The 23274-nt window shown below is 59.7% G+C and overlaps 1 protein-coding gene across 5 annotated transcripts in view; it reads left to right on the forward strand.

Annotated features, from left to right (window-relative positions):
- The first annotated feature begins 2926 nt into the window (after positions 1 to 2926).
- Positions 2927 to 23274, forward strand: part of BEGAIN (brain enriched guanylate kinase associated) — a 50095-nt gene continuing 29747 nt past the window's right edge. The window contains exons 1-2 of one of the 5 annotated variants that reach the window (XM_033191315.1): positions 2927 to 3107; positions 22578 to 22606. In XM_033191315.1, coding sequence (XP_033047206.1) covers positions 3066 to 3107; positions 22578 to 22606 — 71 coding nt within the window. In that variant the 5' untranslated portion in view covers positions 2927 to 3065. Of the gene's footprint in view, positions 3108 to 20952; positions 21087 to 21528; positions 21619 to 21768; positions 22075 to 22577; positions 22607 to 23274 lie in introns of those variants that run through there. The other 4 variants (XM_033191320.1, XM_033191319.1, XM_033191317.1 and 1 more) reach the window with 4 other exon arrangements.

Here is a 23274-nt window from a genome sequence, read left to right on the forward strand (position 1 = left end):
GCCAATTCAGGGCCTTCTCACCACCTGTGGAGGGCAGCTGTAGCCCGATTTTGCAGGGGACCCCAGAGTTTCAGTTGGAGCACCTGTTGTTTGTGGGAGAGTGGGAAGACACCTTTCACCTTCCCAGAGTCTCTAGGGCTCATAGTCAGAATCCTTGTTCAATCTGTTCTTGTGGGTGGAAATTGGAAGATTAGGCAGGGAACTGGTCAACATGGCTAGGTGATGCTGGAGCCCAAGAAAATGCCGCATCCTGGGCCCCTGTATGTGGCTGTCTGTAGGTACCTCACTGTCAATGACCTCCCTGATGTGCTGTCCTTTCTTTTACACTCAGCCACCAGGGCCAGAAGCCTGGCATCACACCAGGCTGTTCCTATTCCCCCTCTCCCCATCCATCCATCCATTCTCTGGCACACTTAATCATGAGCCCCAGTGTGGTGCCACTTCCTGCCCTGCTTCCCCCACCACAATAGAGGACCATGCATCCCGGGGGAAAGATTGATGTCCACATCAACAGACAGATCAGAGAGCTCTGGAACGCAGTAAGAGACACACAAAAAACAAAACAGGGCAGTGGGATTGGGCCATGGGTGTGGTGATGTCAAACAGAGTGGTTCGTAGAGGTCTGAATGAGGGCAGGGGCCTGGGGAGAGGGTCCTCTGCAGCCCCTGGACATCACCTCCAAGTCCTGCCACTTTCATCCCTTCTTCCCAACCCAGATGAAACCTCACCTCCTCCAGGAAGCCTGCCTGATGTCCCAGGCTGTGCTGCACTGACTGTAGTTTCCCCATCTGCAAAAGGGGGCTAGTACCACTTCCCCTTCAGGGGCATTACAGGGATGCTCCCAGACCCAAAACCAATGCCTGCTTTCTCTCTGCCTTCCCAGCATGAGGGGTTGGAGTGGGAAGGATGGAAGAGAGGGCAGGGAGGGTGGGGACAGGAGGTGCGTGCAGCATGGAGGAGGGGCTCTCCTGGGGCCTTCCCAGGCAGGCCTGAGCTGAAGCCTGCAAGCTGCTGGAGCTGAAGCAGGAGCCGCCCCCACCCCACCCGCCCCTCCCCCGCCTCCCCAGCCATCTGTGGCGTTGGCAGCAGCAGTGCCAGGGCGGGCGGTGAACATTCTGGCACCATCTGAGCAGGACCAGCCTCTGGGGAAGGGCCGCAGCCCAGGAGGAGGCAATGTGGGCAGAGCCCTGCCTGTACCCCAGGTTCCACATCCCCCAATGGTGTTTGTCCCCTTGGGGACTGGGGAAGGAAGGGACACTGGAGCTGGCAGGCTGGGCCCGCACTACCTCTCACAGGCTGCCTCCACTGCTGTGTGCTGTGCTGCCTGAATGGTGTCAGAACCTGAGAGGCCAGAGTGGAGGTCAGGGAAACTGTTCTGACTCCTGCTGGGGAAACCAAGGCGCCCTGAGCAAAGAGGCTAGTCCAGGGGTGCACACCAGGGACTGGGTTTGGAAGAAGTCTGTTCACGCTGCGAAGGACGGGGAGAGCCCGGCCCTGAGCTGCTACCTCTCATTTTGTCTTGACTGTGGTGGCGTGCACTTGGAGGCACCTCCCTCTGTCCATTGGTTACCCAATGGTGTCCCTGGGACCTGAGAGTGAGCAGAGACAGGGCTTTGCTTGACACTAAATGGCTCCAGTCAGCTGCTGGTTCTTTTTCTTGTCTCCTTTTTATCTGGGTTTTCCCTCTTGCCTTGCTATCAGCGCCTTTTCTCAGCACTGACACTGCCTGAATGTAGCAACCTACTCCCCAGATTAAATGAGAGAGCGTAGAAACTGCAAAGCATACAACATACAGCATATAAGGATGGTGGTGATGGTAACACAACAGTGGGAATTCAATGTCCCCAAACTGCACACTTTAAAAGTAGTTCAAATGGTAAATGTTATGTTTTCCACAATTAAAAAACAAAAATGTACAAGGTACTCATTGGCAGCATCTTCTAATCTGCCATGTACTTGGAAATGATACTAGCATGTGTGAACCATGAGCCCATAGGTCCAGAGGGAGGATATGAGCAAAGCACACGGGCTTTGTCAGCTCTGTTTCCACCATGCAGGACCCTCCCCGGCTGCCAGTGCTCCTCCCGGGGTTCCCACGCTGGCTGCTGCTGGGCTGGCTGGGATGGAAGACCCTCATGTAGCTGGCACCCTCAGGGCTGCCCCTTGCCGGCTCTGGGAGGAAAGAGGATTCACACTGCACCTTTACCAGGGCGGGAATGAGCCAGCCTGGGCTCTACCCGGGCAGGTCGGTGGGATGCTTCAGACTAGGGGGAGAGGCAGGGGGCAACACTGGTCCTCCTGAAGCCACCTTTCCTTCCTGAGAGCTCCCTGGGGAGAAAGAAGGCCCTGGAAGCCACCGACTGGGGGCTGGGGCAGAGCGGGGGCAGCTTGGCCAGGCGGCACCCTTGGGAACCAGGGTTTCCTCATCTGTAAAATGTGACTCTGCGAGGACAGGAGCTTGGTTTCGCTGGCTGCTGTACCCCCTGGGGCCTAGAACAAAGCTGGTTGGTACACAGTAGGCGTCTAATAAATGTTGAGGGATTGAATGGATGGAGCCATGAAAAGGTTGGGCAGGTTGTTACTGACGGCCTCTGGGTTTCAAGGGTCCATTCACTCTGTCACTCACCTTTGCGCCCATGCATTAGTTCCCTCATTTATTCATTCCTCCAGCAGGCTCTACCGCACTCGTTCATTCATGCACTCTACCATTCATGCACGCGCGGGTTCATTCATTCCCTGCCCCTCCGCCATTCCTCGCCCGGCCCCCGCGCACGCCGCACCCCCGCGCCCCTGCCCGGCCCTGCACCCACCACGTGCGCCCTGGCCAAGCGCTGCGGGGGGGAAGTGCGGGCTCAGCCGCGGCTGCGCGGGGCCGGGGCTGGCGGGGAGCCGGGCTGGGGGCGGGGGGCGGGCGCTCCCTGCGGGAAGCCGGGCGGGGTGGGGGAGCCCCGGCCGCGCCGGCTCCCGGCGCGCTCGGCCTCGGAGGGGAGGGGGCGGCGGTAGCGGCCGCGGCGGCGGGACCCGAGCGCGGCGGCGGCGGTGAGCAGCGCGGCTGCCCCGGGGCCATGTGGACAGGCGGTCGCCGGCCGGGCCGGCTGCGCCGGGCGGTGAGTACCTGCGAGCCGGGAGGGCAGGGCGCGGGCGCGGGCGCGGAGGCGGGGCGGGCGCCACCCACGCCTGGGGCGGTCCCTGCTCGGCGCGGGAGGTGGCCGGCCCCCCGCCCTGCTCCCCTCCGCGCGGCGCCCCCGCCGTGACGGCTTCACTGGCCCAGGAGGAGCCGGGCCGGGTCTCCTGGGAACTGGGCACTCTCGGGTGGGGCGGGGATGCCCGGCCTCCGCGCGCCGCCGAGAGCGCCCGGGTCCGAACGCGGGGTCCTTGCGCCCTGACACGCGCGCCCCTGCGGCGGGAGGAAGGGAGGGGCTGGGGACCCAGGGCGCGGCTGGAGGACTGGGGACGCGCCGCTGTCCCAGGCAGGTGGCGAGGGTGCGGGCAGGCCTGGACCCGCCTGCGTCAGGGGGCAGGGCCAGCCCCTGCTCCGGAGGCCGGAGAAAGGCCCGGGAGCCGGAAGGAGGCTGGACCCGGGGCCGCCTCATTGAGCGTTTGCAGCGCGTGGGCGCGCACGAGCCTCGGACACCACCATCCCATTCAGTGCCTCGCGGCAGGTACTATCCTCCTGCCCCTTTACAGGCGAGGAAACTGAGGCTCAGGGAGGCCAGGGCCTGGCCCAGAGCGGCTCAGCCAGCGCGCTCACCCTCCCTGAGCCCCAGCACGTTGGATGGGAATTTCTGCCCCAGCGTTTCCGCTTCCTGCTTGATTTAGAGGTGTTTCCTTCCTCATCTGTGCCCCACCCCATCCCCAATGTGGTTTCCTCAGGGCAGGAACAGCGTGGGCGACGCGCTGGAGTCTCCTGAGCCGGCGGAATGGGAGCAGAGTGGGCACCCGGGAGCGGGGCCGGATGGATAGGGAGCACTGCACGTGCAGAGTCCGCATGGCCAAGGTCGGGCCAGTGCAGACTGGGGGTCCAGTCCTGGGGGTATGGGTGGGGCGGGGTCTCCACGGCCACGCTCCGTCGGAGACCCCAGTGCTCTGGCTCTCTGGAGGCCATGGACAGGTCCTTTTCCTTCTCTGGGCCCCAGTTCCTCTGCCTGTCAAGAGCAGCAGCGACCCCCACCACTCCCAGGGCCAGGCTCCCACGAGGACTGTGGGCAAAAGCCCCTAACAAACTGCGGTGTGCAGCCCTGCCAGGCTGGGCTTGGTCTTGCCAGCTGAGGCAAGTGGCCGTTGTGGGTGGCTCTGCCTGGCATCTGTGACACGCAGGGCGGGGAGACGGCAACAAGGGCCCCAGCAGCATCCTGCAAACCCTTAATTTTCCCGACTCTCACTATAATCACGGCGGCTTGGAAAAGCAAGCACCGTGGCAGATGCGACTCTGCCTGGACTCGGAACGCGGGCTCGGGGCGATGGGTGGCTGTGCTGCTGCCCAGGGCCCTCCCCAGCTTTTGTCTCATATTTATAGATTCCTACGCTCCGCGTTCCGTTTGTCGTCAAAACCTGGAACTGTTCGCACCTGGGAGCTGAGTGAGGAGGAGGGCTGCCTAGGACCTCAGCTTGGAGGATGAGTTTTCCATGGGCTGGAGTGGAGTGGGGGGACACCTGTCAGAGCCCAGGGCTGGGGAGAGGAAATGAGCCCTAAGCAATCTGGATGATCTTCCATCCACTCTCTCAAGACTAGGGCACAGGGTCTGGCCCACATAGCTGCCATTTATGGAACGCCTGCTATGTGCTGGGCCCTGGATCAGCATTTCCACGCATCATCTCCACGGCAACACTTTGAAGGAGCTTCCCTACTCCTGCAGGCACTCCTGATGTTGAAGAGTGGATGGGTGGATGGGTAGATGGATGGATGGATGGATGTGGATGGATGGATGGATGGATGGATGGACGGATGGATGCAAGGGATGGTGAATGGTTGGATGAGAGGAGGGAGGGATGGATGGATGGATGGGAGGGAGGGAGGGAGGGGTGGATGGATGGATGGGAGGGATGGATGGATGGATGAGAGAGAGGGAGGGATGGATGGGAGGGAGGGAGGGATGGATGGATAGATGGATGGGAGGGATGGATGGATGGATGGATGGAAGGGAGGGAGGGATGGATGGATGGATGGAAGGGAGGGATGGGAGGGACTGACTGCAGCCCATGAGTCCGTGACTACTGGACACAGTCCACAAATCATTACCCAGGGTCAGAGGAGGTGGGGCCCAAGGGCTGAGTAGTTGCTGAACAGATGAAGGGGTCAAGGCGTGTTACCAGAGCCTGGCCCAAGGCCTGAAAGTGATGGGGAGAGTGTAGAGTGTTCAAGTCTCAAGACTTAGAAAGGCTATGCCCTGCTGGAGTGTGGAGGCCATGGTGGTGGGGAGGTGTGGCTGCTCCCCCTAAGGGAGGTAAGGGTCCCTGGGACAGATCGGAAGGTGACCCTAGGACTTGCCATGTTGGTCTAGAATCACCCCTCAGGGTTCTCTCCTGGCTCCCCCTCCTGCCGCAGAGCTGGTCACTAGCCTTAGTGGAGAGGCCTGGACGGAGGTCTGCAGCCCTAGGTTCTGGTTCTTCCTCTGCCGCTGACTCACCGTCTCCTCTCTAGGGCTCCGTATCAGAATCTTAACACCCATTACAGTCAGGGGAGTGACTACTGTGTCCTAAGAGCGGCACCAGATTGTAGCCTGTGGTGGGAGAAGCTGGCCAGAGGTATCTCTATTGCTTTAATCATTATAGGAGTGAATGAATGAATGATGAATAAGTGGATGAATTCTACACTCACCTAACATGCTGACCCTAAGCACCCACTCTTCCTTGCTCACTGGGGTCACTTAGGTGAGTCTGACACAGACCTTGCCCTCCATGAGTCCACAGTCTGCTGGGAGACATGGACCCTGGCCAGTGTGGCAGGAGTCCGGAGATGCTGGGGCTCTTCTCTCCCCTCTAGCTAGAAAGGGAATTCAAAGTGGCCCTTGCCTCAGCAGGCCATGAGTCTGTAGGACAGTACAACAACCTCTGGGATCTGCCTGAGGTGGGGATCAGCCAGTGCCCAGCTCTGAGCCAAGTAGGGGAATTGTAATCGTTGGTTCAATCGGCAATCCCTGAACCCAAGTCAGGGATGGAGATGAGTCAGGCCTGGGCTTTGCCTGGGGAAGCCAGACATGGAAACCTGGTCATCCCGCAGCAGGTGCATGCTGGGATTAAGAGGTGTATGAGGTGGAGAAGCAACGCGGACGTAATGAAGGGGACGCATAGGTGGATGATGCTGTATGGAAGGGAAGCACTAGCAGGATAGAGCAGCGGATGGATGGGTAGAAAGCTAGAGGGATAGGCCGGGTGCAGCAGCTCACGCCTGTAATCCCAGCACTTTGGGAGGCTGAGGTGAGTGGACCACCTGAGGTCAGGAGTTCAAGACCAGCCTGACCAATATGGCGAAACCCCATCTCTACTAAAAATACAAAAAAATTAGCTGTGTGTGGTGGTGTGCACCTGTAGTTCCAGCCATTTGGGAGACTGAGACAGGAGAATTGCTTGAACCAAGGAGGCAGAGGTGAGGGTGCAGTGAGCCGAGATCACGCCATTGCACTCCAGTCCCTGGGCAACAGAGTGAGATTCCATCTCAAAGAAAAAAGGAAAAAAAGAAAGCTAGAGGGAAAGATGGATGGGAGGAGAGGTTGATGGATGTAAGCAAGATAGGGATGGATGGGTGGACAGATGGAAAAGTTGATATGGATACAGGACTGGATTGATAGAACGAAATGTCAATGGATGATACATGGGTGGGGAGAGGGAGACTTCTGATACACAAGGCAAGATTGGTAGATGAATGGATGGGAGGATATTTGGATGGATGGGTGAAGGGATGGATACATAAATGGATACAGGTAGTGCCTGGATGCTGGGATGGGTGGATGAATACTTGAATACATGTCCACGAATGATGAATAGAGGAATGAATGTACACTGGAAGAGCACATGGATAGGTGACGAGGGTATATTGATGGATATGTGGATAGAGGCCTGAGAAGGTAGCTCAGTGCACAAATGGACACAAAGCAATGGATGGATGCATGGATACGAGACACAAGTAACAGAGGAATGGACAGACATATGGAGGGATGGGCGGGCGGATGGATGGAGACGGGAGTGAGAGGACCAGTGGACAGATGAGTGCCTGTCAGCAGGTGATGGACACAGACATAGAGGGATGTGTTGGTGCGTGGATGGCACCTGTAAGTGGGTGAGCGGTCACGGGTGGATAGTGGAGGATGGTTGGTTCAATGGGTAGAGCTTCAGGTCACTCGTGCCTTGATTTCCCCGATGCCAGTTTTGCTCACAGACCCCCATGTCCCTCTGCTTCAGAGACATATACTAGGCAGGCGCAGGGTCAGGAGGGGACTGATCGGACACGGAGACTTGACTCCACCTTGAGTATTTGGTGGGAGAAAAGCCAACCCAAACTAACAGCCATTCGGCCTTTCCAGGCCCGCGTTGCCCTGGAAGACATACTCAGGGAATGAGGAAGCAGCAGTGAGGCCTCTTCTAAAGGTCAGCGGCCAGCCGGGGTTCCTGCAGGGGTGTTTGTGCTCAGGGAGCTCCCTGGAAGGCCTGGACAGCTGTGTACATGTCCTGTCTGAGGAAGGAGAGCTGGGGCAGAATTCATGTGCCGATGGCACAGCCTGTGCTTGGGTGCTGGGGACTTGGAGACATCAAGACCATGGCTGCCCTTGGGGATTCTCAGGCCAGCGTGGAAAATCCAGGGGCAGCAGGGCAAGTGATTAGGAGCACAAGTGTGCAGATTCCCAGAGCCTCAGTGTCCTCAACTGCAAAAGGGGGATAATAATAGAAACTTCGGACCAGGCGCGGTGGCTCACGCCTGTAATCCCAGCACTTTGGGAGGCTGAGCTGGGCCGATCACAACGTCAGGAGATCAAGACCATCCTGGCCAACATGAAGAAACCCCGTCTCTACTAAAAACACAAAAATTAGCTGGGTGTGGTGGCACATGTCTGTAATCTCACCTACTTGGGAGGCTGAGGCAGGAGAATCACTTAAACCAGGGAGTCAGAGGTTGCAGTGAGCCGAGATCGCACCACTGCACTCCAGCCTGGCAGCAGAGCGAGACTCGTCTCAAAAAAAAAAAAAAAAAAAGAAACTTCTGTGCTGGGACCAGGGGAAGGTTAGTGAAAGTGACCACACCCCTGCTGGCCTATGCTGCAGCCCCTGGTGCATGCCCGCACCATGGGGGTTTACCTGAGGCCCCTCAGAGCCCAGTTTCCTCCTCCATGAAGCGGGGTAGCTGTTCCTAGCTTGCAGGCCTGCTGTAACAATGAAGCGAGGTGATGTTTGGCACTGTTAGCAGAAACCTGGTGTGCCTGCCCACACGGCAGGGTCCCCCCGACATCCTGTGGTCTGGTCTTCCTGCTCCAGTCCCAGCAGGCAGTGGGCAGCCTCATGCCCCTTCTCTCGGAGCTGGCAGGAGCCAGCTTTCCGACCACAGGGGCAGTGTGTGCCAGGCAGCAGGAGAGGGGCTTGGGCATCTGGAGAGGAAGCGGGTGTGAGTGCCTGACCTTTGGGGTTCCGTCCTGGGCCTGCCATGCCCAAGCCATGTGACCTCTGACAGGTCACTGCACCTTTCTGAGACTCTGCTCCTTTTAGCAGAAAATAGAGCCTTTGGCCATTGTGCTGCACAGGGGCAGGTGGGGATTTGAGGTGATGACGCATGCCCAGCACGGAGCTTGGCACGCGGGAGGGGCTTAGGAAGCAGGACTGAATCAGATGAGTCAAGAGGCAGGGGCTGCAGTGCCAGGAGCTGGAAGCCCCTCCAGGAGAAGTCATCCAGGCTGCTGGTAGGTGAGCCGGCCCAGGCCTTGAGCCCGTGGCAGCCGGCAGCATCCTCAGAGCCTCAGGCCCAGGCGCCTGAGAGCCAGCAGGTTGTTATGACAACGGAAACTTGCCTGATGCAGCCTGAAACTCTGGAAGCAGCTCAGAGGACTGGTTGGCCAGGGCCCCCAGAACACTCCTGAAACCATGCATGCTAGTGAAATGGACACATCAGAGCCCCAGTGCTCATGAGTCCTGAAGTCCCTTGCTGGCGCCACTTCCCAGCACTGCCGTGGGCTGAGTACTGTCCCATGCCCACCTGACAGATGAGGAGGGGATGTGACTTGCCCATGGGCCTGTTGGAGTGTTGGAGAAGGGATTTGAACTTGGATCTGCCAGCCCTGAAGTTTCTTTCCCACTGGTGATAGGGCAGGGGCTGAATGACTGCTGCTGGGGAAGGGCTGTTCAGGTGTAGAGGGGTGACTGTTGGGGAACGGGGTGGGAGGAGGACACTGTGGCCTCCCAAGAGCCTGAGATCCCTCCCCTATATTCTCATCCTGTTTCCGGTCAGAGTAGGCCCACACCAGGCTGGGGATGTTTGTGAACTGACAGCCTGAACCTGCTATGCCATTCATTCAGTCAGTCATTCAAGAACTATGTATTGAGCACCTACTATGTGCCAGGCCCTATGCAAAGAGCTGGGATACAGTGGAACTTCCATTCTATGGGGGGACACACACACAGATAATAATTGCAAACATTAATTACAGTTCGGGGCCAGGGCTATAAGGGGCTGCTGCAGGGGTGCTTGATCTAATCTGAGGGACAGAGGGGGACAGGCTGTGAAACTGGGAACCTGAAGGTCAGGTGGGAATTAGATGATGGGAAGGAGGGAAGGGAGAGAGTGGGAGTGTTTCTGGCAGAGGGAAAGCAAGTGCAAAGGCCCTGAGGTCAGATAGAGCTTAGCACATTCAGGAACCTGAGAGACATTCCTTGGCAGTGGGGAGCACAGGGCGGGAGGTAGCAGAGAGAGAGAAGACACCAGCAGTTGTCAGGGCCTTGCAGTGTGTATGAAGGTGTGATGTTGTCTAGTCACCTGGCCTGTGATTTTATTTATTATTTATTTCTGTTTTTTTTTTTTTTTTTTTTTGAGACGGAGTCTCGCTCTGTTGCTCAAGCTGGAGTCAGTGGCCGGATCTCAGCTCACTGCAAGCTCCGTCTCCTGGGTTTACGCCATTCTTCTGCCTCAGCCTCCCGAGTAGCTGGGACTACAGGCGCCCGCCACCTCGCCCGGCTAGTTTTTTGTATTTTTTAGTAGAGACGGGGTTTCACCATATTAGCCAGGATGGTCTCGATCTCCTGACCTCGTGATCCGCCGGTCTCGGCCTCCCAAAGTGCTGGGATTACAGGCGTGAGCCACCACACCTGGCCTTCTGTATCTAATTTTTAGATGGAGTCTTCCCCTGTCACCCAGGCTGGAGTGCAGTGGTGTGGTCTCAGCTCACTGCAACCTCTGCCTCCTGGGTTCAAGTGATTCTTCTGCTTCAGCCTCCCAAATAGCTAGGACTACAGGTGGGCACCACCACACCCAGCTAATTTTTGTGTTTTTAGTAGAGATGGGATTTCACCATGTTGGTTAGGCTGGTCTCAAACTCCTGATGTCAGGTGATCTGCCTGCCTCAGCTTCCCAAAGTGCTGGGATTACAGGCGTGAGCCACTGCGCCCGGCCTGGTCTGTGATTTTAAAAGGTCATACTGGTCATGTTTGTGGGATGGGCCGGGCTGGATCTGCATTGACTCAGGAGCCGCAGGAAGGGATGCTCGCAGGTGTCCAAGTGAGACATGGTTGTGTGTGGTACTTGCAAAGTGATGGTGAGGATGCAGGGAGGTGGCCAGGCCTGAGAAAGGCTGAATCTCCAGGGCCCGGTGGCCAGGGATGGGGACAGGGAAGAGGGGGAGGAAAGAGTCGAAGGAGCCCCTGTTCCTGTCTTGGGTGGCTGAGGCCATGGTGAGGCCATGCACTGAGTTTTGCAGACTCAGTCAGGGGTGCCTTGGGCATCCAGAGAGGCATCCAGCTGAACTCAGAAAAGCAGGGGTCCCCAGCACCCGATGGAGGCATCCAGACAGGGCCCGGGTATACAGCTATGAGCATGCCGCACAGGGCCTCAGCCTCGCTCCAAGCAACACCAGAGGCCAGGCCAGGGATGGTGGTAATGCATGCCAGGCCAAGGGCCTGGGCTGCCACCCCTGGAGAGCCTTCCTTCACTCTAGCACCCCAAAGCCGCATTCTAGGAAGGATCTCTGCGTGGGGTGCAGCGGCAGGTGTGTCTCCCTTCACACAAAGGATGGAGGGTCCAGGTCTGGCTTTAGCCCTTCTCTAAGTGTATCTCCCCTACCCCACTCCCACCTAACTACACCCCAGGCCTCCATGTGCCAAAGGCTCTTGCTCATAGCGTTAGCAACCGCGTTTTCTTACCCTAACCCTGTATATCATTGGAGAATTGCACACAGCTGCTACCAACAGAGATGAACTAACCATAGCTTAAAGACAAGGGGTTATTTTCTTTCAAGTTGAAGAAGTACCAGAGGAAGGCCAGGCACAGTGGCTGATGCCTGTAATCCCAGCACTTCAGGAGGCCAAGGCAGGCAGATCACCCTGAGGTCAGGAGTTCGAGACTAGCCTGACCAACATGGTGAAACTCTGTCTCTACCAAAAAATACAAAAATTAGCCAGGCATGGTAGCAGAGACCTGTAGTCTCAGCTACTTTGGAGGCTGAGGCAGGAGAATTGCTTGAATCTGGGAGGCAGAAGTTGCAGTGAGCTGAGATCAAGCCATTGTACTCCAGCCTGAGCAACAAGAGTGAACCTCTGTCTCAAAAAAAAAAAAAAAAAAAGTACCAGACGCAGATGATGCAGGGCTGGTGTGATGATTCAGTGGTCATGGGAGATCCAGATTCCTTTTGTCTTTCTGCTCCTCCATCTTTTATACATGGCTTTTGCCACAAGTTTGTCTCATGGTGCAAAATGGCTGCCACAGCTCCAGCCACTTCCATGTTCTAGAGAAGAAGCAGGAGGATGGGGAATGGGAAAAGGACACAGGCTGGCTGTCTGATCTTTTTCACAGAGCTCTGCCAGCAGTCACACCCAACTTCTGTTTATAGTTCATTGGTGACCTCCTGGCCCAGCTGCGTAGGAGCCCAGGAAAGGTGGTCTTTTAGCTAACTACCCTGTATCTCAAAAGAGAATGAAGGCTCTGTAATAGGATGCATGGGAGGACAGTGGGCTGCCCGCGGCCTCTGCCGACCCCTCCCATTTGCTGGTTTGCTGCAGTTCCAGTTTGCCCTGCTTCAGGCCCAGTGCTCACACTGTCATGGTGACCATCGTGGCCATCTGTCCACTGCCTGTCCTCTATGCCCCTGCACCCTGGACTGCACCTGGCAGAGGAGATGTCAGAGTAGGAGAGAGGGAGGCCCAGCCCAGGGCCCTGTGTACCATAGGAGCTCACTCAGGGCGGGCTACCTCTCCAGGCAGAGCCCAGGACATGACCTTCTCCTCTCTAGCACTTTCTAGCCCTGAAGCTCAGCTTCCATTTAGTGAGAATCGATTTGGGAGTGGGAGGCCGTGAGGCCCTGCCACTGGATCAATGGGCAGGCGGGCATCTGGCTGGTTGCCCTGGTCTGTGAGGACGGGAGGCACAGCCCCCAAGAGGGCACAGGGATCCCAGCCCCATGGGAGGAGAGGAGTGGGTCACGGCGCTCTTGGGGAGCCCAGACCTTGGACTGACTCAGGAGGATGTTCTCAGGGGCCAGCTCCCAGGTACGGGGCTCTAACCCTGCCTGTCCCAGGCAGGGCGGCTACAGCTCCCTCCTGGAGCCCAGGGCAGCAGCCCTCATCAAGGAAGCACACAGACAGGACCTTCGAAGCCACATGCCAAGCCCTAGCCAAGGTCGGAATCCTGAGAGCAAATCATCTTGCCCCAGCTGGGCAGCTCGGCCCATCCAGGAGACGGCCCAGGTGTCACCAGTCCGGCCGTCCTCCCCAGAGTCCCTGAACACAGGCAGCCGGGCTGTCACAGGCTCCCTCGCACGCCTAGGCCGCTGGCGGGAGGCCAGACTGCCCTTCTCCAGGTTCCTGGATGAGGTCACTGTGCGGGTTCTGGACCCTGGGACCCTGGAGGCCTTCAGGGTGCCCAGAGGCCGCAGCCCAGAGCCCTCCGCAGTGGATCGAGGCCAAGGCCTGGCCCAGGAGGCCCTTGCAGGAGCTGCAGCCCCAGGGGAGAAGGACCCAGCCCTGAGCTCCCAGCTTTCTTCAGAGGCAGCCGCTGAGGCTGCAAGCAGAGTGGGGCCAGGCCAGGCCATGGGAACTAGTGGACCTTGCTTGGGCAGTGGCAAGCGCGGAGGGCGATCTGCCTCCCCTTGGAGGCCTCCAGGTCTGGTGAGTCTCAACCCCGGAGGTCTCTTCCCTCCTCATGTGCCGTTTCTCCACAGGTCCTGTCTGACCTGCTCCAAGTTCCCTCCCCACGCCCCTTTTATAATATCTGTAATAGGAAAGGTCTTAATTGCCAAACGAATGAATCTCTAAGGTGAAATTTCTGACTTTGGGGCAGGCAGACTATTTCTGTATGGAATGCACATGCGTGAACAGTAATGATAACAATTATAATAATCCCCTCCCCACTGCGGCAGAGCCTTGGTGGTTTACCTCGGGCTTTCCCGTGATTATCCTTTTACATTTTTGAGCCTGAGACAACCCCACATGAGGTAGGCTGTCCCACAGGCTTGTCAGGCAGGGAGGTGAGCTTTCATAGCTGTCCCCATTACATGGAGTTGGAAACTGAGGTTGTGAGGGGCTGCCACTTGCCCCAGGTGACACAGGGAGTCCTGGCTTGGACTGTAGAGCTCTTTCCTCGTACCCCATCCACATATGCACTCTGACCTCAGGCAGATGGACAAAAGACGTGGAGAGATTTCCTTAGCTGTCCTAGGGACGGAGCTGTGCAGAGCATCGGGCAGGTGGGACCTCACTCAGGGACTGGCACCCCCACCTTGGTGCTGACTTTCCATGCCCTACACCATCTGTGTCCCCTGGGCCAGGGAGGACCCCTGGGCTGCCTGGATGTTGCTCGTGCCCCAGTTCCACCTTCTCCCAACACAGGATGGAGGCGGAGGCCATGGGCTGGGTTTGTGGGATATCAACCTGTAGCCTCCCAGGAAGGCTTTCCTGCTGGGAGGGGGTCTGTTCTGGCGACACACCGCGGGTGAGTGCGGTGACTGATACTCGGGGAGCGTTGACTAGTGTTCTCAGCTTCTGACCCCCAGCTTGGGCACAAATCCAGGAGGTCAGCGCCTTCATTATGTCCCCAGTGCACAGAGGAAGAGGGAGGTGGAGGAGCCGGGTTGGGCCCAGGCACTTTGCCCTCCACCTCTGCACCTCTGCCACCTGGGTGCTGCTGGCCCTCAGGTCACCTGCTCTGTCCAGGGATGGCCAGGGACAGGCCGGTGGGTGGGAAGTTCTGGTGATCGCCCTGCCAGTCCTTTCCCTGTAGGTCTGCATGGCCAGCTGGGGCCAGGCAGCTCTGGATGGAAGCGCATCTCGAGGGTCTGTGGCCTTCTGTGTGACTCCGGACCGGTCACCCAGCCTCACTGTGCCTCAGTTTCCCCAGCAGTGAAAAGTCAGTCATGGTCACAGGCACCTAATAAGCATTGTGTCCCCGTCTGCTCCTCCAGGGGGTGGTGTGCTGGGAGCCCCACTTCTCTGCTGCTCTTGGCTCCGCTTACCATGCAGACCGCCCTCTGGGGACTGCTGAGCCCCAGGGGAGTCCTGGTGCCGCCTGGGCCCTGGAGGATTCCATCCCAGGGCTTCTTGCACATATCTCTCGGGGCCTCAGGGCCTGTTGGGGCCCAACTGTATGTTCAGGGGGCGAGGCTGCACCCTGGGGCCTGGCCAGGGTGGCCCCACCCAGGAGCCCAGCTTGACTCCTTGAAGCGAGAGGTGGCATCAGCCTCAGCAGGAGGGGCTGGACCCTACTTGGCCTCGGAGGCCCCGGTCTCCAGGCCTAACTCCTGCTGCACCCCACATTCTCCCACCAGTCCCCCAGGATCGTATCTCATGATGGGCGCCAACTCTGAACCCCCCTGCTCCAGCCTCCAATCAAACACAGCAAGCCCGTGAAAGTGATCGTAGGGTCAGGCTTGTTCCATAAAGCAGGCACTGAGGCCCGGAAAGCTGAGTCCAGCAGAGTCCTGGTTGGTCTGTGCCCTGGCTGAAGTCACACTCCCCCCAGGGTCTCCATGGGGACATTAGAGATAACTGAGGAAGGACCTGGCACAAGGTGGGGATTCAGCCGCCGGGATGGTAGTGGTGATAGAGATAGTGATGCCAGCCCTTCACAGAGGCTTGTCTGTGGATTTGAGTGTCCATTATGTGCCTTGTACCTTCCTGGCCTGGACAAGCCTGTGTCCCCAGAATGCTTTCTGGAGGGGTAGCTCTGGGGAAGCAAGGCAGCTCCCTGGCTTCCAGTCACCAACCTGCAAACCCTTTCTTGAGAGACCATGCCTGGGGCTCCAACACGAATCACTTCTGGGAGGAAGCCGCTGCCCCAGGAGAGCTCTGGGTTTCAGTCCTGTCGTGTGCTGTCCTGCCTGGCTGAGTGGCCATGGGTGAGTCTCTCGTCCTCCTCTTCGTTGAGGAGGCTGCTGTAGAAGGTCTCTGGGACCTCCAGTTATCACGGACTTGGGACTGAGCCTCATTTATACTAGTGTGAATGACTCAATCCAATGTTTATCTGAGAACAAAAGTCAAGAAGGAGCAGGAAGTACAGGGCCAGGGGCATAGCCCTGGGTGGGGTCGTGACAACACCCCCAATGCCAGTCCCCAAGGCTGCAGTTGGATCCTGTCTGAGAGGCTTTCCGGCTGAGTGACCCTGAAGAAGCCGCTCTGCCCTCCTGGCCTCAGCCTCCCGACGATAGGGAAAGCTCAGATGTGGATGGCGCCTCTCTTGAATGGGGGACCCCCGAGGTGCCTGGAGAGGGGCAGCTGCTTCCCAGCCCCGCTGACTGTTGCCATGTGGGAATGTGGGCCGACGTTGCCAGATCTTCCAAAATTTTCAGTAGAAGCCAAAAATACGGATTTTAAAATGTAAACTCCCAATTTTTAAATGTTGGCTCGAATGTTAAAAAAAAAAAAAAAAAAAAGCCTTGTGGACGCCAAATACAACATGCCGGTGGGCCAGATTTAGCTCTGGGAGGCCAGTTTGCTGTCACCAGCCTAGCCCAGCGGCACCAGGGCACAGCTGGGTAAAGGGAGGCCCTGTGTGAAGTCACACAGAGCCTAGACAAGACCCAGGGCTTGGGTGCAACAGGGTCACCTCTGCAGCTGAGGCCAGGTGCCCGGATTCCCCAGGGGACGGACATTCTTGGCCCCATGTGGGGCAACCCCAAGCCAGGGCCTGGGTTCAGATCCTCAACTTGCTGGATAACCCTAGGCAAGCGCTCTTCCCTCTCCCATTGATCAGATAAGGCCAGGAAAGCCCGCGGCTCATTTGGGACTGCAGCAGAGGCTCTGGGGAGACCCACCGTGCGCCCAGCGCTAGTGAGACCCTTGAGGAGGCCTGGGGTTCACAAGGCCCAGGCAGCTCTCCGTCCTTATCCTACCTGTGGGTCAGCCCGTGACACTGATGATCCCGCTCTCCTCTTTGAGACAGCCCCGGAAGGACCACCCCACCCTTACTGCAGACTCTCCTCCCATCTCCCACCTGCCCCTTCCCAGTCTCCTTGGTTAGTCCTGCTTGCCTCCTGACCCTGGACAGTGGCAGAGTCCCAGGCTCCATCCCAGCCTCTGTCCCCTTCCACCGTGGCTGCCCCGGTGGCCTCCCCAGTGTCACTCTGAACTGACTACTTTTAGGTTCACGTCTCCTGGAGCCTCCCCTGAACTCCAAGCCCATTTCCCAGCCCTTGGTGTCTCCCTGGGATGGCCAAGGGGCACCACCAGACCTGAATTCCCCATGTTCCCCCGCCTGTCTCCAGCTGCTCAGGTCACAATGCTTCTGTCACCTCAGGGGTTCTCTTCCTTTCGTGTCTGCTTCTAGACTGCCTGGGAATCCAAGAATCCCTCCCACCTCCACCCCAGGCCCTGTGGGCCTGGCTGGACGCCCTGGGGTCCTGCATTTGCCCATCTCCACACAGCAGTGTGAAGGAGACGCCTCCGTTCATCCCTCCAGGGACTCCCGTCCATCTCATGGCAGAAGCCAAGGTCCTGATGAGGGCACACAAGGCCCCGCACCCCAACCGCTCCTTCCCACTGGTGACTGAGATGCTTCCCAAACTCGCCAGACACAGCCCCAGGGCTGCTTCTCCAGCGACCTCCCAGGACTCACCCACCCCTCCTCTGGTGGTTCCCTGGGGACTCACCCGCCCCTCCTCTGGAAGCTCCCCGCCCCACCACCTCCACTCCCCGCCCCCACCCACCGCCCTGCTGCCCCAGGACTCACCCGCCCCTCCTCCAGTGATCCCCTGGGATTCATCTGCTCCTGGGCTCAGCTCACTTCATCTGGACCTCCGTGTTCATCACTGCACCCCTTCCCTGCCCCACCCTGCCTCCCATCCTTCTCTGTACACATATCCCCATCGAACGCACAGGGTGGGAGGGATGGTTTACTGATTCCTTCTTGAGGTCTGTCTCCCTGCATGAGTATATCAGCACAGTGACGGTAGAGAATTTCATCGTTTGACCAGTGCTGAATCCCCCAGAACAGGGCTCTGCCCACAGTAAATGTTGCCAAATGAATGTCACAAGCCAGGGTACCATGTAAAACATCTTAGAAAGCTGTCCACCCCAAGTGATCAGTTAGAAGGCTGACTCTTCAGAACAGCCGCACCCTTTTCCCAGCCCTGTCCCCAGGATGGTCCCTTACATACAGCCACCTTGTCGCTCCCAGTGAAGGATTTTCCATCTTTCCTTCCTAGATGAGTAACTGAGGATCAGAGAGGTTGAGAGCCCTGCCCAAGGTCCCACAGCTGTGGAGGAGACCCCGTCCCCAAGGCCTCATCTCTGCCCTCCACATGTTAGGCTCATTTCCTTCCCTCAAGGAGGGGTAGGGGCAACAAGATTCAGGGGAAACTCAGGAAGCTAGAGCCCAGCATGGCATGTGTGTAAGGAGTCCCGGGGGGCCAAGCACTGGGGTTGGGGTCGGAGAGGCCAGCCCCATGCCCTGAGGGAGGGTAGGGCTGGCCTGAGTCGGAGGCAGAACTGGGACAGGAACCCAGGCCTCTGTCCTTAGCATGGCCCTCAGCACCTGGCAGGCCCCCTGCAGAGGTGGGTTCACTCTCCTCTTCATGGTGTCACAAATCAGCCAGATTTAGGGGGTAGTGGGCAGCCGTGCAATGAGGCCAGAGGGTCCGGCAGAGGATTTGTGTGCTCCATTATGGGGGCCACAGCAGGACTGACCCTCGTCCACAAAGGGGTTTCCCAGGGCAGAGCTCTGCGAAGATACTATGCCAGGTAGCAAGGGGCTCCATGCCCTCCGGCACAAAGGCAGGCTTGAAGAAGGGACGCGGATGGTGCGAGAATGACGAGGACCCTGCCCTGAGAGAGGAAGGATGCTGTCCAGGGCTGGGGAGCAGGTGCCTCTGGCTGGGGATTAAGACGCACTGCATTCGTTCAGGCCAACAGCACCTGCTCACCACAGGGCCTCCACGCCAGGCCCTGGACACAGGGAGATGCAGCGGCAGAATGGAGGAACTCTGCTGTCAGGGCGCCACCGATGCTTTAGACGGGTAGTCAGGGAAGACGGGCCCCAGCCGTGCAGTCAGGGCAGAGCATTCCAGATGCAAGGAACTAGTGCAAAGGCCCTAAGACGGGGATGGGCCTGGTGAGCCTGGGGCCAGCAAGGCAGCCATTGTGGCCAGTGTGTGCCTAGCGAGGGAAGGCTGCTGGGCATGGGGGTCGCAGGGTTAGGCAGGGCCAGGTCAGTATTGACAAACCCCTCATGGAGGCCTGACAGGTGGCACAGAGTCACCTCCTCAACCTTGTCTGGGGAGGCCCTACTGTGTGCCAGTCTCTGTGCCCAGGTGCTGCAGGGAGGATGGCAAGGGCCCTGGCCCCAAATCCCCAGGCTCCTGCCTATAAACTGCAAATGCACAGCTGATGAGACTCACCCAGCAGAGCCGCTGTGACACTTCAGTGGAACTGATTTCTGTGACTGGGCCCAAGGCCACCCTGGGAACAGAGCAGCGGGGGAAAGGGTGGACGGGCATGTTTCTGACCTGGGCAGCCCTCCCGACGCTGGTAAGAAAAGGAAGTAGGAGGTGGGAGGGAGGCAGCCAGGAGCTCCACAGGGCTCAGCCCATGCAGGGATGGGCACGTCATCAGGACCCAGACGTCCACAGGTGGGAGTGAGGAGAGAGCAGGGGCCAGTGGCCAACAGGCAGGGCTCCTGTGAGGGGTCAGGAGATAAAGGTGACTGCTGGGCTGGACCACCAGAAAGAGGTAGGGACTTAAGGCAGACACTGGGGAGAGGTGTGTTGCAGGAAGAGGCAGTGGGTATGAGTGTGGCGGGACAGCGCCCAGAGGTGGGGAAGTACTGTGCCCTGAGGACTGTCCCCCGAGAGCACCCAGTGTGCACCCTGTGTTCCCAGTCTCCCTGAGGGAGATCCTGCCCCCTCAGTTCACAGTAGGAACCCTGGACACCCCACAGACTCCTCATCCTCATGGCCCCCACCCACTGGCCCAAGACCCAGGCAGCACCACGGTGCTCCAGCCCATCAGGCAGGCCTCGACTAACCTCAGGGGACTTGAGCAAGCCACTTCATGCACTGGCCTCGATTTGCTCACCCATAGCAAGGGCCTCACAGAAAATCATCCAGTCCTGTGGTCCATGAACGGCTGAATCAAAACTTGCACCCGGGGTGCTGGTCCGGTGCAGAAGCCTCATGGGAGACTGTCTCCGAGGGCACAGCACCTCGGCTGGGGAAGTTTCCCTGCTGTCTCCTCCCTAGCCACCCACAAAGATGCCTGCGTCACTCCTGCATGGAGAGCGTCAAGCACAATCCGCTTTTTAGTCCCCCCGCCCCTGCCAGATGCTGGGCTGGTCCAGGGACACAGAGCTGGGACACAGAGTCCTGTCCCGTCAGGTGTGGTGGTGAACTCAGTGACTCCACTGAGTTCCCACAGAGAGCCGCATGGGGGACACAGCCTCCAAGGGCGAGGGCAGTAGTTGTCCCGAAGGCCGTGGTTGCCCCGAAGGCAATGGGTCAGAGGAGGATTTGAGCCACAGTAGCATCAAAGCCAGGCTTCAGGCTCCGGAATAGGCTTGGAGTGCAGGGGCTGCCTGTTCCCTGCCTGTCTCTTGCCCTGCCCAGCCCCCACCACTTAACCAGGGCAGCTCAGCAACCTCCCCCACCTTTCCCCCCAGTTCCTTTCTAGGCATGGGGGGAATTCCCATACAGGCCTTTTAGAAGGGCTGAAACATTCAATATAAATAATTAATGCTAGATTTTTTAAATTAAATTTTAATGCATTCATATTAATTATAGACAAACTCCCTGGCAGGTCATTCGCCGTGAGTGATTGAGGCAACCAGAGACAGCCTTTGGGTGGGAAAGTCTCCTGAGCAGTGGGGTCCAGGTGCAGCTGGGCCCCTTCACCTGTGGGATCTCCAGCAAGCCTCTTCTCTCTTGGAGCTTTACTCCTCCATGGGAGGTCCCGGGCTTTCACAGTAGAGCTGTGGTGAGGAGTGCTGTGATGTGTAAGGGGCAGTGGACGTTATTGTTATGGCCATTCCGCTGAGGGTGGCCTCCCAGGACCAGAGGAGGGGTGGGGGTCTTCCTCATTCGCCCCTGGAGAGCCGAGCTTGCTTCCTCTGCTGTCCCTTCTCTGCTTCATCTGCTGTCCCCTCTCTGCTGGAGAACTTAGCCCAGAGCCAGTGAATGAGTGCGTGTTGTTGGTGGATGGAGGAACACTTGGATTTCTTGGGTTTGGTTTGATCCTGGTTCAGGTCTGACCCTCTGAGTGGACGGCTCCTCCCACCCTGCGCTGGCTCAGCGCAGGCCAAGCCTGCTGGGTGCTGGGGGTGTCCTGGTGAGAACACAGGGCTCCTGCCGGGGAGCTCACAGCCAGGAGGGGAAAGGCCCGGGAAAGACAGGCTTCAGTGCCGTGAGATCCAGGCATGCACTGTCCGTGTTTATTGAGCGCCTGCTGTATGCTGGGACCTAGCATGGGGACCCGGAAAGGTGGGCCTGGGGAAGAGAGCGGTGTGGGGGTCGCGTTGGCCGGCGGTAAAGTCTTCCCGGCAAACTCCTTGTCTTGCAGGAGAAGGGATTATGGAGGGGTCCAGGCTCGTGGTCTTGGACAACTTTTAGAGCGTCTGGGGAGGGGAACCGCCATCCAGGCAGGCGCCTTGGGGATCCCTTCCCCTGAAATTCCTTCCCCCACCCCAGCCGCTCCGCAGCCCGCGGGTGCTGAAGGGCAGTGGAGCGCCTTGTCCAGCTGCCTCCCCTTTCCCCCCAGCTTTCAGGTGAGGAAACTGAGGCCGGGAGAGCGCCGGAAGGCCGGCCCGAGCACCCGGGAAGTTGGTGGCCGAGCCTGGCCGAGGCCCCCGGGCCAGGCCTTCTAGATTGGCGCTGCGGCCGGGCTGCGCCCTCGCCCGGCGGGGCGGTGGGGGAGGCGGCGTGGGGCCCGGACCCGAGCGGAGCGCGCTCCCGGCGGACGCGGCGGCGGCGCCTGGCGCGAGGGGCCGGGATGGGCAGTCATCAGTCTTCCCAGGTCTGTCGCGTGGTCCCTGAGGTCGGACCCCCGTCCCCCTTGAGTGCCAGTCACGGCACAGAAAGACGGGGAAAGCCCCGGGGAGCGGCCTCTCCCGGGTGATGGAGAGCCCGCCCCGTGCCCCCCGCTCCACGCAGGAAGTGCGATCCCGCCCGGGCCGTTCGCGGTCCCCGTCGCTCGCCCGCGCCCACAAGGTTAACGGCGGCCGGTGGGTCCCCCAGCCCGGCGCGCGGAGGGGCTGCCCGGCTGCGCGGGGCTGGGCGGGGAGGGTCTCCAAGCCGCGCGCGGGCGGGTCTGCGCAAGCCTGGCAGGGAGCCCCGCCGGCGAGCCGGGCGCTCACGGGTTAATCCCTGGGGCCCGGGAGGGGCGAGCCAGGCCCAGAACCCCAGAATCTTTGAGGGCAGCGGGTCCCTGATTGAGGAGTCGAGGCTCCAAATGCCATCAGCCTCGGATTGTGTGAGTGTCAGGTTCTGCAATCCTGCACGGCCCCGAATTCCCCAACATTCTCCGACTCGGCGATTCTGAGATTCCGGGGCTCGGCTTCCTCCGGGAGGGAGCGCGGGGCAGGAAGGGTTAACGGGCGGGGCGCGGGGAGCAGCGGGGCCGCGGCCGCCGGAGAGTTAACGGGGACGGGCCGAGTCCCCCTACTCCAGGCGAAGCCCAGATCGCCCCTGGCCGGGCCATCCCGGGCCGGTCCCCTCTTCGCCCCGGGGGACGTAACTCGGCGCGGGGAGCGCGGCGGCCCGGGCGGGCTCACCTGTTACTCGGCCGCGGCCCGGCGCGCCCACTGAGTCACGGGGGCCGCGGCCGGGACTAGGGGCTGGGGACGCGCAGGGCCGGGCTTCCCACGGACGGGGCCCGCGGGGTTGCCCGGCCGTGCCCGCTGTGCCAGCTCTGCCCGGTGCCGCCGCGGAGCGCACGCCTCCTGCCTGCTGACCCTCTCGTTTGGTTTCTCGCAGGCCTCTGCCGCAGACATGGAGAAACTCAGGTGAGTGGAGCGTCTCCCGTGCCGCGGTTCGCGGGGGCCGGGGCGGGGGTGAGGGCGCTGGGGAAGGCGGGGGAAGGGGGCGCCACCCGAGCGCACCCCCTGGGCCCGCGGGCGGCCTCGGCGGGGCTTTGGGCCAGGTGCGTGTGTGTGGTGCGTGTGTGCGCGCTGCGAGGCAATGGGGAGCCCCGCGCGGGGGCTCCTCGGCCGGCCCGGGCCGCTGCGGCGGGGCCTGGGGCGAGCGCCACTGAGGGCCGAGCCGCCCCCAACCCGGGGCCGCCTGGTCCTGTGAGGTCCTCAGCGCGCCTCTGCACCCTGCCCTGGACTCTCGCTGGTCCCCGGGGACCCTTCGGGCTCCGTTCGTGCCGTTCCGCACCGCCCCGGCGCTGGCTCGCCCCCCACCCACCCCCACCCCACCCCGCTGACTGCCAGTTGCCTGGCTCTGAGCTTTTAAGTGTCCGCCTCTTGGGGGCGGGGGTGGGGGATGGAGTCCTCGCGGCTGGACCAGGCAGCCGCGTCTTGGAGCCATTTTGGGGGAATCCCGCGACAGCTTCTGGGGAGTGTCCCCCGCGGCCTCCCTCCCGATGCTAAACTTTAAGCCTCGGTAGACTTCACGGGGCCACCTGCACGGCAGGCCTAGGATCAGTCCGTTTGAATGTTTGTCACTTCCT

Source organism: Trachypithecus francoisi, unplaced genomic scaffold (assembly GCF_009764315.1).
Source record: "Trachypithecus francoisi isolate TF-2019V2 unplaced genomic scaffold, Tfra_2.0 Lachesis_group3, whole genome shotgun sequence".
Classification (NCBI taxonomy): domain Eukaryota; kingdom Metazoa; phylum Chordata; class Mammalia; order Primates; family Cercopithecidae; genus Trachypithecus; species Trachypithecus francoisi.